Here is a 16,742-nt window from a genome sequence, read left to right on the forward strand (position 1 = left end):
AAAGTCAGAAATAAAATAACAATAAAGTTGGCCAAGATTTCAGTATATGTCCATACAATGAGACAGGTTTACATCCCGTTTGGTTTTATTGATGTTATTTTGAACTTCCTCTCATTTCGAAAAGTATTTTATGCTTATTAGCATCAGATCTATTATCTATAACCAGCGGTTTAGCTGAAACTTGACAAGAGCATTTAAATGGTTGTCCAAAATGAAAAGAGATTTGGCGTATCAAATGATTCCAGCGCATTCCCATTGATAATTTTGTAGTTTATCTGTGTAAGTTCACGAGAAACAACAATTTTTGAACACCTTGTTTTGATTTGATTTGTTATGAATTTCGCACAAAGCTACACGAGGGCTATCTGCGCTAGCCGTCCCTAATTTAGCAGTGTAAGACTAGAGGGAAGTCAGCTAGTCAGCACAACCCACCAACTCGTGGGCTACTCTTTTACCAACGAATAGTGGGATTGACTGTCACATTATAACGCCACCACGGCTGAAAGGGCGAGCATGTTTGGTGGGACGGGGATTCGAACCAGCGACCCGCAGATTGCATGTCGAGCGCTCTAACCACCTGGCCATGCAGGGCCTATTAAAATAAGATACCCCTAAGTAAAGTAACACACGAATACTATGATACAGCTGCTTGCTATTAATCTAAATAGTGGCAAAGTCTTTCGGTTCAAAAACAGTTTAAATGGTGCTACCATGGAGAATGTCACTAGAATACCAGAGCTGTTGCCAGGCTACATGCCAAACGGTTCCAGGAGGAACGTCGTATTTCAATCAGATGAAAGGAAATATGTGCCAGCCGTTGCGTATTATAGGCTTATTTACTCGCAGGTAGCATGTGGGAATCCCAATTATATCAACCAGTATTTACAATGAAGTTCTCCTGCTGGCGATTTTCACATTTAGGCAGCACATTGAACACAGTTGTTGACTGTTTGCCACCATTTCGTAACACTGTTACGATGATGACGTCATCGATATTCATGTCTCTAAGTATAAGTGTTTCTTTTGTTTTACACCTTTTCAACTGACATTTTTGGTGTGCATGATGGACATTTCTAAAAAGTTTCGAGGGACTTGACCTTGAATTTGAATGACCTCAATGATATTGTCAAAGAGTAGGACCACGACACTTTATTCCATACCAAAAACAAATATTTTTCTATACATTTTACATTTCTGAATTTTTTACCTGTCGATGGAGAATCACTATATTATTATTTACCTGTCGATGGAGTTTTGAATTATTGTATTATTATTTACCTGTCGATGAAGTTTTGAATCATTGTATTATTATTTACCTGTCGATGGAGTTTTGAATTATTGTATTATTATTTACCTGTCGATGAAGTTTTGAATCATTGTATTATTATTTACCTGTCGATGGAGAATTGAATCATTGTATTATTATTTACCTGTCGATGGAGTTTTGAATTATTATTATTATTTACCTGTCGATGAAGTTTTGAATCATTGTATTATTATTTTTTCAAGAAAAGTTCGCCTTTTTTGTCTTTGGTGATTAGCTCAAAAATGTGTGAGTTTGGTCATTGTTTGAAAAGATGTTGACCCTCTCTTAAGTTCACTCATGTAAGTCTTAGCTTGATTTCTGGGGTTCAAACTTCTTGTTGTGAACAGTTGATAGTCTCTAAGTTCGAGGTCCGACAACGTTCACACATCCACTTGGTGAAGTAGAAAAACAAAAACATCATTCCAAGTATATATTTTATAAACAATACATTAACCGTCAGGCTTGTCTTTGTAATAGTCATTAACCGACAGGCTTATTCTGGCTTGAAAAAGTGCGTGTGCTCGAAACGTCGCCAAGATAATAAACTTCAATCATAGTTTTGTTAAGGTGATTCATCTCCAATAGACTAGTTTCTTTATTGTATCACCTTCTCATTTTTCTACTTATATATATATAGCGTACACTTAGAACACATAAATGTAATACTACACACTTAAAATACAGAAATATACATACATCTTCAATCTGTGTTTCATGTATTTTATATGCAGCCGTACACTAATAACATGTAGCACTATGCATTTAAGTTACTGGGGCGTATAGACTTCTCATTGTGTTACACGTTTTTAATGATCAATGTTTTTGTGTAAACATTTTATCAAAAGTTAAAAAAATTTTAACCTGCAATCATCAATGGCTGTGTTTATCTATACTGTTTTCCGTATGTCACCCTTGAAAGTGATAACATCTCTTATTATCCGTACGAACAAGAGCGTGATTACTTTCACATCTCTTATTTCACCAGTAAGCATCGTAATTATTCAATAATATATTGTATGATAGCTATGAATATGATACTTTCACTGTAATCTCTCGCCAGCAAGAACTGTACTTCGTTTGTTCTGTAATTTTCAGCAGCAAGAGGCATACTCTGTTTGCATTATATGTTGTCAACTACAAGAATTGTGGTTACATTGTAATTTGTAAACAGCAAGAACTGTACTTCGTTTGTTCTGTAATTTTCAGCAGCAAGAGGCATACTCTGTTTGCATTATATGTTGTCAACTACAAGAATTGTGGTTACATTGTAATTTGTAAACAGCAAGAACTGTACTTCGTTTGTTCTGTAATTTTCAGCATACTTTGTTTGCATTATATGTTGTCAACTACAAGAATTGTGGTTACATTGTAATTTGTAAACAGCAAGAACTGCACCAGAGATGTCCGAAAAGTTCGTGCCCCGACCTAAAGTAAAAATTGTAATATATTATTTTTTGTGATAACTATTAAGTTTGAACATTTTTATGGGTAAACAACACGTATTATGTAACTTAAGTTTATTTTGTGCTTTGTGGAGTTTTGAAGGAAAGTAGTGAGCATTGTTAAACGTCACGGAGAAGATCCAACTTCGTGTCGTGATAAACTATTCTGTTAAAAAGAAAATTACACCACAAGAAATCCGCCAGAACCTGGACACAACATTAGGAGCGGGTGCTTCATCTTATTCAACAGTGAAAAAGTGGTGTGCTGAGTAAATAATGATGTGAAGATGATGCGAGGTCAGGTCAGCCATCGACATTGACCACAAGAGGAAGGATAGATACAACTCATGATTTTATTATATAGGATAGATGAATTGCCATTAAGAAGTTAGCAGAGGAAGTGGGAATCAGTAAAAGTACTGTAGCTAGCATTCAGAGTGAAAGTTTGGGCATGGGTAAGGTTAGTGCCAGATGGATTCCAAAAATGTTGTTACTTGAGTAGAAACGGATCCGAAATGTTGAAAGCCAATATATTCTACAAAGGATTCAATAGGTTCGTAACTTTTGATGAAACGTGGATTCACCACTCCGACCCAGGAATAAAAAGGGAAAGTCTGCAATGGAAGCACCCAAGTTTACCCAACCCAAAGATGTTAAAAGACACAACCATCTACTGCGAAGGTCATGGAATCAGTTTTTTGGGATGATGCCCTGGGCGTTTTACAAGTTGATTATTTGGAAAGGAGATTACTATGCGTCCTTAACCAGCAATTTGCGTAAAAAAACCCAAAGAAAAGAGGAGAGGATTGCTCCAAAAAAGATGTGCTCCAGAACAGTGCCCAAGCTCACAAATCGCGGGCTGATTTGAAAACTATTTATAATGCTGGCTACGAATCACTCAGTCACCCTCTTCCTACTCACCGGATTTAGCTCCAAGTGACTATTTTCTGGTTTTCATCTTAAAATAATCTTTCTGAAAAGTCGAAGATTGTAGAATGATAATTATCTTATACATACCGTCCAGTCATGGATTAAGGACCAAGAATACGAGTTTTTTCAGAAGAACATAAAGACCTTAGAGCTCTGATGGCTTTTTCATAAGAATATAAGGACCTTAGAGCACCGATGGCACAAGTGTATAGACTCAGGAGTAGATTATATTGAAAAATATATCATAGTCGAACAATTGTCTATTTGTTTTATAGGTCGACCCACGAACATTTCGAACTCCTCTCGAAGTTGTTTAATATGTCTGCTGTCAGTAGTAAGAGGTATGGTTGATCTATATTGTAGCTTGCCAGCGTCGAGAAATGCCTTTGGTTTACATTGTAACTTGTTAATGAGAAGATCTGTGGATAGTTTATAGAGCGTATTAGGACAATAATTATCAGGACAGTGTATATGGAATAATATACGCTATTTAGCAAAATTGGCCATTTTTTTACAGATATAAATTGTAGCTAAGGTTAATCATTAAACTGTAGAGGTGTTTTCTTCCAAAACATCGAATATGAAAATAGTTTTAATGTTCTCATTACATTTTTCTTCTAAACGTCACATTCCAACCCTTGTCTCGATTTCGCATTATTCACAAATGTTATACTGTGGTGATAACTAATTCAAACTAAGTTCCTACCAAGTCAAGAATTTATGCAAGAATTGAAAACTCTTTTTTTTTACTTTAAGTGGCCCAGTTTTGTTCACGTAACTGTAAACACAACTATTGCGGCAAGCTGAATACAATGGGAAACAACTAAACACAAATGATCAGGAAGTTAAAGATAATAAAACTACCCTAGATTTCCAAGAGCATTGCTTTACTACCATAGACTTCTGCAACTAACAACAACATTATTCAATAAACATAGTGATTAAATAAAAAGTCTGGAGGAATTATTATTTTCATTATAGAAAATAAAGAGACATTTTTTTTTAAATGAAGGTCTCCTCTTACTAGAAAATTAATGGGTTATATTTTTACATTATTTGTTAAGCAAATTGACGCTAGAATCTCAAATTCACGTCTATATCACTGATTCTATTTTTGATATTTAAATTTGGTGAAAGAAAAGAATCTGTAATATCATCATTAAACAGTCGGTTCAGTGCGTAATGATACCATAATATTATTTACATACCTAAAGTAGTTTAGGTTACTAAATGGTGAATTAAAAGAAATTAAAGCACCATAAATTCAGTTGATAATTTATTGGTGATTAACTTAAATCTCTCCACTTCATTTCTTAGTGCATGCTGCATATTCTGAACTTTTTTTTTGAATGCTTACAATTGTTTCATGTTTATATATATATATATTTATTCTAACTGGAGTTTTTTAACCGTGTGTTAACTGTTTCTTTCCTCTTCCTGACCAGTTTTATTGACTGTCTTTAATAGTTTACTTCTTATTCCGCATTTTTTGACTAATCTCAATATTTCTTTCTTTTTCCTGTTTAGCGTTTTCTGTATCTGATTATAGTTTCTTTCTTGTTCCTGACTAGTTTGAGTGCTTTTCTTTAATGGCTTACTTCATATTCGCTGTTCATAATTAATCTGCGCACCTCAGTTTATTTCCTATTTGAGCATTTTCATTTTTCGTATCTGCTTACAGCTTCTTCGTTGTTCCTGACTAGTTTGAGTGCTTTCTTTATCTGGTTCTTGGATACTAAAGCTTCTGTCATTGGGTTTGAAGCTGTTTTCAACTTCATTTCAATCTCTGGATGGAACGCTTTGGATGTTATTACAACTGAGTCTTACTGCGCAACTCTCAGGTAAGCGTGAAGCGGCTGCACTAAGTATAAAAATATGTGCTGCTTACATGAAATAAGAGTGCTGTGTTGTATGCCATTACAAGTGTTTAGTTTTCCAAAAAAAAACATCGTTATTGTATGTTAGACTTTCAAAAATATAATTGTGAAACATTCCATATTATCCGAACGTAGTATGGACAGCTAACGGGCTTAGTGGACACATGACGGTGACATTTATTAGCGTGAAAAGAATTAGTTCATCCAATGAGGCACGTACAAAAACTAGAGCGATTTGAATTTCAATGTAATGTTTTCCGCATGTCTCCTAGGATGTGCTGGGGAGAAGGACACGTCCATTCGGAAAAATTCAAACCTCAATTGAACTATGATGAAAACATGTAGTAATTTGGACAAACATCTTGGGCATTAATGATTAACACTAGAAAAATACAAAATATTCGAAATGTGAAAGTGTTACATTGCAAATTCCTTTATCAGTATCCTCAAAAATGATAACATAGTTTTTGATATAGTTTAAATTTATATTTTTAATTGAAAAGTAGTTTGTAAAGCTGTATTACTTTTCAGCTACATTTGGTGCTTTGTTTTATTTCCGTTGCAGTGGCATAACTATTAATGGGACAACATATTAGCTTACAGTATATAAAAAAACCCATTCCATAGCCAATTTAGAGTCGCAGTTTCGAGTATTTGTAGTTCTCATTAAGCACGTTTACTCCAAAATAGAGAACTTTAATCAGTAGAGCTTCTGGTGTGTGTGGAAGTTCGCACGTTAAGTTCCACTAGATGACATGTTTACCATCGGTCGAGCTAAAATGTTTAAAGCTGATGTTGCTGGAAACGAAACTGCAGATATTAGGCTGGCCATGATATAGGTTTTCTTATGTAATATGAGCTGTTAGAAAATGTTCAAATTTTTACGCCCTCAAAAGCTGATTTTTAACACTTTCTTGGAATATAGTGCCCTTCAAAATAAGTGATCCGGAACCGGATATCAAAGTTTGATCTTTGATTTTTATTTCTTCGGCAAAAATTAACATAAACAATGAGACTAGAATAGTTCTGAACATAACTTGTCTGTTTTATGAAATTGGCCTTTTTTTGTTACAAATAAAGAGACATGTTTTAATACTTTCAAAAACATTATTTATGAAACACGTAAGAACAGGTTATGCATACATTAAAAACAAAATGTTTTTTGTAAGATAAAAAAGGTCCAAGAAAAAATACAACATCCACACGTTTACGCTATTTTTCCAAACCATTGCATGCAAAAAAGACTAATTCGGTTAAGACATCTATCCGCAAGCACGTACAAATCCTCCCTGATTATAGTTTTTTTTAATATTAAATTAGACGCATTTCTAGATTAGTGTCACAGAGTGGTGTGACACCTTCTTTAAACATTTCTAGATTAGTGTCACAGAGTGGTATGAAACCTTCTTTAAACATTTCTAGATTAGTGTCACAGAATGGTATGACACCTTCTTTAAACATTTCTAGATTAGTGTCACAGAGTGGTATGACACTTTCTTCAAACATTTCTAGATTAGTGTCACAGAATGGTATGATACCTTCTTGAAACATTTCTAGATTAGTGTCACAGAGTGGTGTGACACCTTCTTTAAACATTTCTAGATTAGTGTCACAGAGTGGTATGAAACCTTCTTTAAACATTTCTAGATTAGTGTCACAGAATGGTATGACACCTTCTTTAAACATTTTTAAATTCGTGTCGGAGAGTAGTATGACACCTTCTTTAAACATTTCTAGATTAGTGTCACAGAATGGTATGACACTTTCTTCAAACATTTCTAGATTAGTGTCACAGAATGGTATGACACTTTCTTAAAACCTTTCTAGATTAGTGTCACAGAATGGTATGACACCTTCTTTAAACATTTTTAGATTAGTGTCACAGAGTGGTATGACACCTTCTTAAAACCTTTCTAGATTAGTGTCACAGAATGGTATGACACCTTCTTTAAACATTTCTAGATTAGTGTCACAGAGTAGTGTGACACCTTCTTTAAACATTTCTAGATTAATGTCACAGAGTAGCGTGACACCTTCTTTAAACATTTCTAGAGCACATAGCTGCGATGTTTAACTGAAGACGATGGGAACACACTTTCAACTTTCAAGTACGTTAAAAATTTTCCATATCAAAAAATAAGAAAAGTGCAAACAATGAACTAAAGATGGCTATAAGAAATCTATTTTAATATGATATAACTTGGATTTTTTTACTTATTCTATATTCATTTCGATGCAATTGTCTTTTTGATTCCGGAGCTTTGTGTGTTTGTGTCTTCTTCGAAAACACCTCAATGTACTCACAGTTTTTCTTTGTCTTCAGAACTACAGGATATGGTTTTCTGAGTGCGATTAGTCGCTTTTCGGCCATTCTTGGAAGCCTGACGTTCGCAAACTTCATCAACATTAGCAAAGCAGTGCCCATGCTGACCACCGCCATTGTTCTTTTTACTGGATGTCTAATTGCTTTCAAGTTGCCCGAAACTAAAGATACACTTATGTGATGTGGGTATGGAAAATTTGTTCCACTTGTGTCAAGTTCCGGATTGTACTTACTACGTGTTCTGCAGTCACTCCTCTTCAGTGAAGGGAGAAGGAGATCTGATGGGATGGCCGGAATTTTGTCACCTGAAACAAAACTTACGATAATATATGAACAACACTCTTAAATTACAGTGGGATATGTGGTGGGCAATACTGCAGAAAATTTTAGTTAAAGAAAACTTTTAATTTCCAAACTGATTTTTTTCTCGAAGAATGAAATCCCAATATGGTGATTGATATCTTTATCTTCTCGGTGTATATTGGTGAATTACGATATAAAATAGTGTTAATATAAAATAAAATTAACAAATTTAGGCTTTCAAGAGAGAGGTTTAACAGTTGATTCCGGTCTTGGTAATTTAATTTATAAAACAAAAACAAATCGTTTAGAAGCCAATATATTATTGTAAGTCTTAAATAGCTATGGGAAAACTCGACATTGTTTATAATATAATTGTTAATAAAGTTACTGAATGATGTTACATTCCCCACACCTGATTGTGTGGAAGTTGTTAAAGTCTCCTACAAATAATTTACAAATTGATAAAGAAAACAAAACAATAATCCCGTTTTTTACTCAATGTGCTTGTGTTTTAGGTTTTATCATTAAATTTTTAATATATTTATTGTTTAAATCGTAGAACCCACCACTCTAGTCTTGTGTTATTTTTTAGCGTCTACTCTATGTTTTACAGGTATCAGGTTCTTATAATGTGCCACTTGCCATCTATGTTATTGTAAAACAAACTCGGAAAAGGCCAAGGACTTGCTTTAATTATAACAAATTCACCAGTGTGTAAAACATTCAAGCTCATGTGCCATAAAATAAAAGTTTGTGTTTAATTATATAAATAAAAAACATAACTCCTGGCTGTGGAAAACTCTGTAAAATTCATTCAGAAACATATTTTGTTATGTATAGTGCTTATAATTATTGTTGTTTAGAGATTTCTAATTAGCGTATGGTATCAGTATATGATATCATGATAGTGATTTAATCAGCTATTTCTATTGAATAACTAAATACTAAAATGATTTAATTCATTGTTGCAAGCAATCGTGTGAATTATGTTTGCAATCAAAATTATAATAGTATTGTTTCAGTTGATAAACCGTTGGAGGTCGCTGAATACCATGAGTCCTAAACAATGTTTACTTTAAACAAATTAGTCAAAATTTATTTATTTATTTATTTTTACATTATTACATTATTTATAAATTATTTTGAAATATGATGATAAATGATTTAATCCTGAAAGGTAAGTTGCTTTACAACGCACAGTTTCAATAACACTAATAATGTATTCGCTTCCCGTTTGCGAATTTATTTTCTTGTAATATGTTTATTTTTCGTTTAAATTTACAAGAATTAACGTGTGTAATGCTTTTATTGTATCCATTAAGAAAGGTTTACCAGGTATTTGAATTCCAACTTTTTATTATATATCTTTATATGTTTTCTTTTTCGATATTTATCTTTACTAATGTTCGTCTTTCTGGTGCCAAGTGCATTTCAGATGTGCAAAATAGATTTGAAATTCTGTTTTCGTAGTTGTTATATTGTGAAGCATTTTTCAATGTACATTCCTGACAGTGTTCATAGTAAGTGTGGTAAAAGTGTGAACAATTTGGAGTTATTATTTATGTTTTACATTACTTGTTCGTGTGCCACATGTAAACATTAAATTACAAGTGGATATTACAGAAAGGCTATTAGTATGAAACAGCTGGTAGTCTAAACTAGGTTATGCTCATTGTTGTCTTTCATTTATATTCTTAGCATGACTTTACAAACTTAATTTATGCATTTTAATTCATTCCATATTATTTATTGTATGAATATATAATATTTTTTGTTATATTTGTCGTAATAACCACAGCCAACATTGCTCACGTTTATTGTAATAATTACAAGGATAGCCGTTCTGTGTGAAAACATATCTCGACTTATTGAAATCATTTACCTATGCATCAAGAAGAAATTAACAAAACGCATATGCAAATTATAACTGTGCAAATTAATAAAATGCACGTACAAGTTGCAACTGAACAAACTAACACAACCCAAACGTAAGGTGTGACTGAACAAACTTACACAATTCAAACATAAGGTGTGACTGAACAAACTAACACAACCCAAACGTAAGGTGTGACTGAACAAACTTACACAATTCAAACGTAAGGTGTGACTGAACAAACTAACACAACCCAAACGTAAGGTGTGACTGAACAAACTAACACAACCCAAACGTAAGGTGTGACTGAACAAACTAACACAACCCAAACGTAAGGTGTGACTGAACAAACTAACACAATACAAATGTAAGGTGTGACTGAACAAACTAACACAACCCAAACGTAAGGTGTGACTGAACAGACTTACACAATTCAAACGTAAGGTGTGACTGAACAAACTAACACAACCCAAACGTAAGGTGTGACTGAACAAACTAACACAATCCAAATGTAAGGTGTGACTGAACAAACTAACACAATTCAAACGTGAGATGTGACTGAACAAACTAACACAATTCAAACGTGAGATGTGACTAAAAAAACTAACACAACTCAAACGTAAGGTGTGACTAAACAAACTTACACAACTCAAACGTATGGTGTGATTGAACAAACTAACACAACCCAAACATAAGGTGTGACTGCATAAACTAACACAACCCAAACGTAAGGTGTGACTGAACAAACTAACACAACCCAAACGTAAGGTGTGATTGAAAAAAATTACAAAGTGCATGTTCAAAATGTAACTGAACAGATTAACCTCCCTCAGAATCTAATCGTTTATTAAACGAGGCTTTGAGCAAAAAATGCTCTGTTATAATTTAGGGTTTTCTACATATGTTTATTATATCGAGTTTAGACATTAAACAAGAATAACAGTTGCTGTGATTTTACTCAACTGCTATTTAGATGTAGTCTAAAATAAATTATGACTGGGTGACACTTACTGTGCGTGATAAAATTTATTTTTATCCAGACCAGTGAGTTTGAAAACATTGCAATTTGAGAGGTCTGTTCTAAAGAATTATATAGAACAAGTGTTCGTTTCCAATATTTAATCTTGACGAATTTAGTCTGTGATCCTAGGCGTGATTCATTGTCGTCTTTAATTAAATATAAAAACCTTACATACATGTAAACAGAAATATGAATTATTCTCAGCACATTAGTCAAAATAATGATACTTAACAACTATAGTAAATTAATTTTTAGATTTTATGGAAGGAAAGTAATGAAATACTGCCCTATCATAATGTGTATGATGTATTCTATTATATTTTAAATGTTCTTATTTTTCATTTTGAATGCTGTGGATAACCTACTTTTACGTACAAAATAAATTTTATTTAGCATTATAAAATAGAAGCACAAATTTAATATATTTAACAATGTAAAAACCAGCCCCACAGTGGCATAGCGGCACGTCTGTGGACTTACAATGCTAGAAACCGGCTTTAGATACCCGTGGTGGGCAGAGCACAGATAGATAATGTAGAGCTTTGTGCTTAATTACAAACAAACAATGTAAAAACGTAAAATTTAACACATAGTTAAAACTGTGGTAGAAGCAGCATAACGCTTAGCCTTTTGGGTTTCTTTTTTTTTTTGATTAACAGTGGATAAGCATTTTTGTGTAGTAAAGACAAAAAGTGTGTTTGTAGCTAAGCGCAAAGCTACACAATGGGCTATCTGTGTTCTGCCCACCACAGGTATCGAAACCCGGTTTCTAGCGTTTTATGTACGCAGGCGTACCGCTGTGCCACTGGAGGGCAAAGAGAAAAAGAAAAATTACCTTGATAGTTCTCAACTTTATTTACATATATTTTTATACATTGCCTAAGTTGAAAAAATTACCCATTTTGTAAGGTTGCGGAAACCTTTTAAGATATCTTAAATTACGTATTTGTTTAGTTAACCCTAAAATAACTGTGCATTGAAGAAAAAATATATATTAATTTGTTTCTTAAATAATATATTTATTTTATTGTTGTTAAATAATGAGACTTTATGAAAAACTGGATGGTCTAATAATATTATAAATAATTATCTCTTCAAATCTGATTTTTCGGTGTAGTAAAGCTTTGAAATTTCTTTTAAACACTTAATTTCGCAGTTTTTCTCGTAAAGTAAATATATTTTTTTGAAATATTGAAATTCTTAGATAAACATTAGCATCATTTATTTGACAAAGTATATTACTGACTGTTTACCTAAAGTTTAAAGTTGTATAACTATGGAAGAATATCAATGATACTTCTGGTACGTTATGCCGAGATAGTAATGTATCGAGATAGAAGTACTTTAAGCATGTAAATGTCAAAATAACATCTTGCAATCTAATTAAATTAATGTAATTTCTTTCTTGTTGAATAAAAGCAGTTAATATGTATACTTCACTTTTTCACTGGGTGCATTATGTTTAAAAAACATAAAACACACACCATATTAATATCGATAAGAATTATACATTGCAAATACCAACGAGGCCATCCACATAGACAATAGCTGTCTAGTAATGAAACAACAACATACCTACGAATCTGTATATGCACGTACGTATATATATATATATATATTCATATCGTGAGAAACTTGTATTTGTTCCCCATTTTGTCTGTTTTTTTTTCTTCTGAAGATAAGTTAAAAAGCCGTGCTATATCAGGCCTCATTGTACAATTTCCTTGAGGGCTAATATTATGAGCACACAGATAAAATAACGATTAGGATAATATATTTGATCTATACCTGTTACCACTACTGCTGTGTCAGATGTGACTGTAGGATCTTCCAGAACTACATCAGCTATGTAACCACCAAATCCAGTTCCAAAATTTAGTTGGCCAATTCAAGAACATATGATGGAGATATGTAATGGGAAGCATATCAGGCTTAGTTCGAAATAATTTCCAAGGTGAACAGGTGGAACGGTGAACAACAAGCTATTCATCTTACTTCCCATTTAAAAGGACCATCTTTAACAACATTAAGTAATTTTCCAACAGTGAGCTGTGACAACTACTAAACATCTGAAAATGCCTTATCCAACAGGCTCAGGCTGATGCACCAAAAGGAAGTATCTGCATCAAAGTTCTCAAACAGGGTATGGAGGAAAGAAAATACCTTAGTCGAACATTTAGAAGACTTGGAAAGTATTATCCAATTATCTTGTATAGTTAGTTAATTGTGAAATGATGGATTTGTTGGCACATGACCAATTTATAGATGCCATTACAGACGAGGATATGAAAATTAGGTTGAAGTAAAGTAGGTGTACATCTTTAACATATTTTCTCCAATTGGTGATGGAGCTTGAATCTGTTAAAGTTGTTGATCCAAACTAAGTATAGTTATATGTGATACCATGTTGTCCAGCTTAAACAGTGCCAATTTAGAGTTCGAGCATTTCCTTCTGGTGGTATTCCAGAACTGTTAAAAGCAGTAATAATTTGTATGCCGTTTTATAGGACACTGACATGATATACCACTATGAGCATTCATACAGTATTAAATGTCCTGCTTAACATGCTAGTATATACTGCTTCTGTTGAGCTCGCCTTCTCTTTCTTCAGGCACTTGAAATCTTACATATAGATACTATGACAGAGATGTAATTTACAGTATTGGCACTGTTGAACATCATTTATGACCTGGCTGTTGATACTGAGAGAGTACTGTGCACCTAGAATTCAGTGAACACTGCTGATTTTCCAGGACTGAACAAGCCAATAAATACATATTTAAGATGAAGTATTCTTTTCTTATTTTTAATTTATCAGTCTATTGAGTATCATAAATTATACGTTTAGCAGTAAGAGTGATATATACTCTTTCTATTCACTGTAAATTATTTGGTGTACTTTTTGTCTAAAATATGTGTAGCATATTAAGTGGATTTCTTTCTATGGGGGAATGAGTGGCATTGCACAATGCTGATAGTCCACTGCTAAGTACTAATAAATATTTCTTGGAAGATTATCTGATTTAGATAATATTTTGATGCTAGTTTATCTTAAATAAATCCATTGCAAGTGCCAAGTCTGCTGCAATAAGCGCTTTGTTTCTAAAAACATCATTCAGGGAAGAAAGTACAGTCTTGACCAAAATGTTTGCATATCTTGTAACAAATAAGATTGTTATTATTAAGATGGAATACCAATACACTTATCGTTGTCAGACTAGGAAATGTATATTATATTCAACATCTGCATATGTAATTTGTATAGTGAGACAGGTTCTATGAACATCATGAACGAGTTATTAGAACAATCTTATCAGATTCGTGTATAAAGATGTGTAATTTATCATTTCACATACCACAACAAAACCTTACCAAAACATATATAATGACAAAAGATAACATCAAATTATTATAACTAACACCTGTAACCTTATATCAGTTCATATTAAACATTCAGTACTTGTATGGCCCTCCTTGTACTCTAATAACCTTTGAAAGGAAAGATTATTGATGTAATTCACCATGATTTCATCCCAACTTGTCACTAAAAGACACTGAAACTCAGCTACAGTAGCTAGTTTAGGGTCGTGGTTAGCAATTTTCCGGCTCAGTTCTGCCCAATAGTTCTCAATGGGATTACAATCTGGATACTTTTCTGGTCACGGTACTCTTGTAACGTCTTCCTGGTCAACATAATCTGGTACACAGTACAATACACACACTATGGGCAGTGGCATTATCATTGTCATCCTCGAACACAAAGTTATTGCTAGACTTTACCTTAGCATATGAAAGAAATATCGTCTCCTTGTGATGCTTGTACGATGTACCATGGACGTTTTTCTGGGGGGATATGAAGAGAAGTTTTTCATCATGATTAATAGCTGCCCAAACATATACTGCACCACCTCCTGTGGGAAAGACAGCGTTCTTTCATCTGTTCTCCAGGCAAACGACGAACACGAATCTTATCATCAACTTTAACAAGCTGGAAACAGGGCTCATCTGAAAAATGACATGTTGCCGTTGTCCTAACTGTAAGTTGGCATGCAGTATTGCCTAAGCAACACAGTGATGGAGGTGAATTCTTATTAATGTTGGTTTGCAGATAGCTCTTCTTGCAAAATAATCGCATTTGGTCAGTTTCCTTTTCACTGTTCTTCTGGATACCCTAGAATGAATGTGTTCATGCCATTTCTGTCGTAAGATGTTGCAAGACTTCTATCGATATTGAGTTGTTATCCTGATCAAAACACAGTCATCTCTGGTAGTAGTTTTCAGCACCCACCAGTAAACGTTCCTGGAACAATGTTTCATGTATTCTGATGACATTTCAGGATTTGGGCTACAGTGCACTGAGGGTACCTTACTGTTCTGGCAATGTCTGTTTACTTCATACCATTTCTGGACAGTCGAACAATTTGATGCCATATAACTTCTTGTACAAGACCAGGTATAATTCTACACCAAGTACATAGAAATTGCAGGAAAAAAGTATTGATCTGTTTTGAAAAAGATTATACAAAAACACCCTTTTATACAAAACACGTATATATGTGTGTTTTGACAAACAAATGGTCAATACAACTTATACAGACCAGAATAACAACTCATAGATGTTTGTCTGATAATATGCTACCTTTTCTGTTACTACTCGGGCATTTACTCAATAGTTACTCCATACATTAAGACAATAACATCAATATAGAACATTATGCGAACATTTTGGTCAAGCCTATAGTACATTGGCAATTTCTGTGCCAAACAGGAACTTCATCTCTTGCACATGTATTTGTATTGGCAGGTACCAAACACCACCCAGCCCTAAAAGAACTGGGCTGACAACCAATCGCTTAGATGCAAGCTGAGTATTGTGCTTCCCCAAGTCAGTAGCCAGGCATGCGTTGAGCTCCTCTATTTTTCCTAAGCCAGGACAGTAGAAACCATAGTTTATCAATGATTCTCCTCTACTTGCTAAGCAGTCAGATAGAATGAGTAGTTTCACCTTTCTTGCTGTAATGGGTGACTCATTAACTCCCACATGAAATATGCTTTGGTACCCCTTACAGAGTGACAACTGGGAGAAGACATCATTGGCATATGCTGCATCAAAAACATCATGGGAAAACCTGGAAAAACTATGCTCACTAAGTGGCATCCAATGACTCCACAGTATGGAACCAAATAGTATTGGTGGTTTATTTATTCCCAGCGGAATATGAGTTAAACATGATGCAGGCTGGATGAAGTACATCATCCCAAATGCTGCTGTGAGCTTCTTTCTCCATTTTGACATATTTGATATTGCAACTTCAAACCTAGTCTCCAAAAATGCTGTCTCTGCTAGGATAAGAATGTCTCTCACACCATGATATTACATCATTTCACCTGGTTGTCTGTTAACAAACTTATCAACATGATTTTTTTATGCTGTACCAATGCCATAGTGTAGATGGTGGTTGATGTTTACATTTTCTTTGGGATACTTCTTTTGAGTACTGAACTTTGCCCAGTGGATAGTTGTTACTTCACCAAGATAAAACGTTGGCACAACTTTAGCACGACTGTATTTCATTCACAAAGTTGCTCTTCACTCAAGTGCTTGACTCAGTCAAACACTGGACTCAGCCAAACTTAGGACTTTGTGACTATTTCTGACGGTAATG

General features: G+C 33.9%; 1 protein-coding gene across 7 annotated transcripts in view; it reads left to right on the forward strand.

Annotated features, from left to right (window-relative positions):
- LOC106461484 (synaptic vesicle glycoprotein 2C-like) overlaps positions 1–12,514 on the forward strand; it is a 64,432-nt gene extending 51,918 nt beyond the window's left edge. For 6 of the 7 annotated variants that reach the window (XM_022388453.1, XM_022388458.1, XM_013921308.2 and 3 more), the window contains 2 exons: positions 5,360–5,519; positions 7,879–12,514. In XM_022388453.1, coding sequence (XP_022244161.1) covers positions 5,360–5,519; positions 7,879–8,059 — 341 coding nt within the window. In that variant the 3' untranslated portion in view covers positions 8,060–12,514. The remainder of the gene's footprint in view (positions 1–5,359; positions 5,520–7,878) is intronic. The other variant, XR_002610992.1, reaches the window with a different exon arrangement.
- The last annotated feature ends 4,228 nt before the right edge of the window (positions 12,515–16,742 follow it).

This window comes from Limulus polyphemus, unplaced genomic scaffold, assembly GCF_000517525.1.
Source record: "Limulus polyphemus unplaced genomic scaffold, Limulus_polyphemus-2.1.2 Scaffold970, whole genome shotgun sequence".
Taxonomy (NCBI): domain Eukaryota; kingdom Metazoa; phylum Arthropoda; class Merostomata; order Xiphosura; family Limulidae; genus Limulus; species Limulus polyphemus.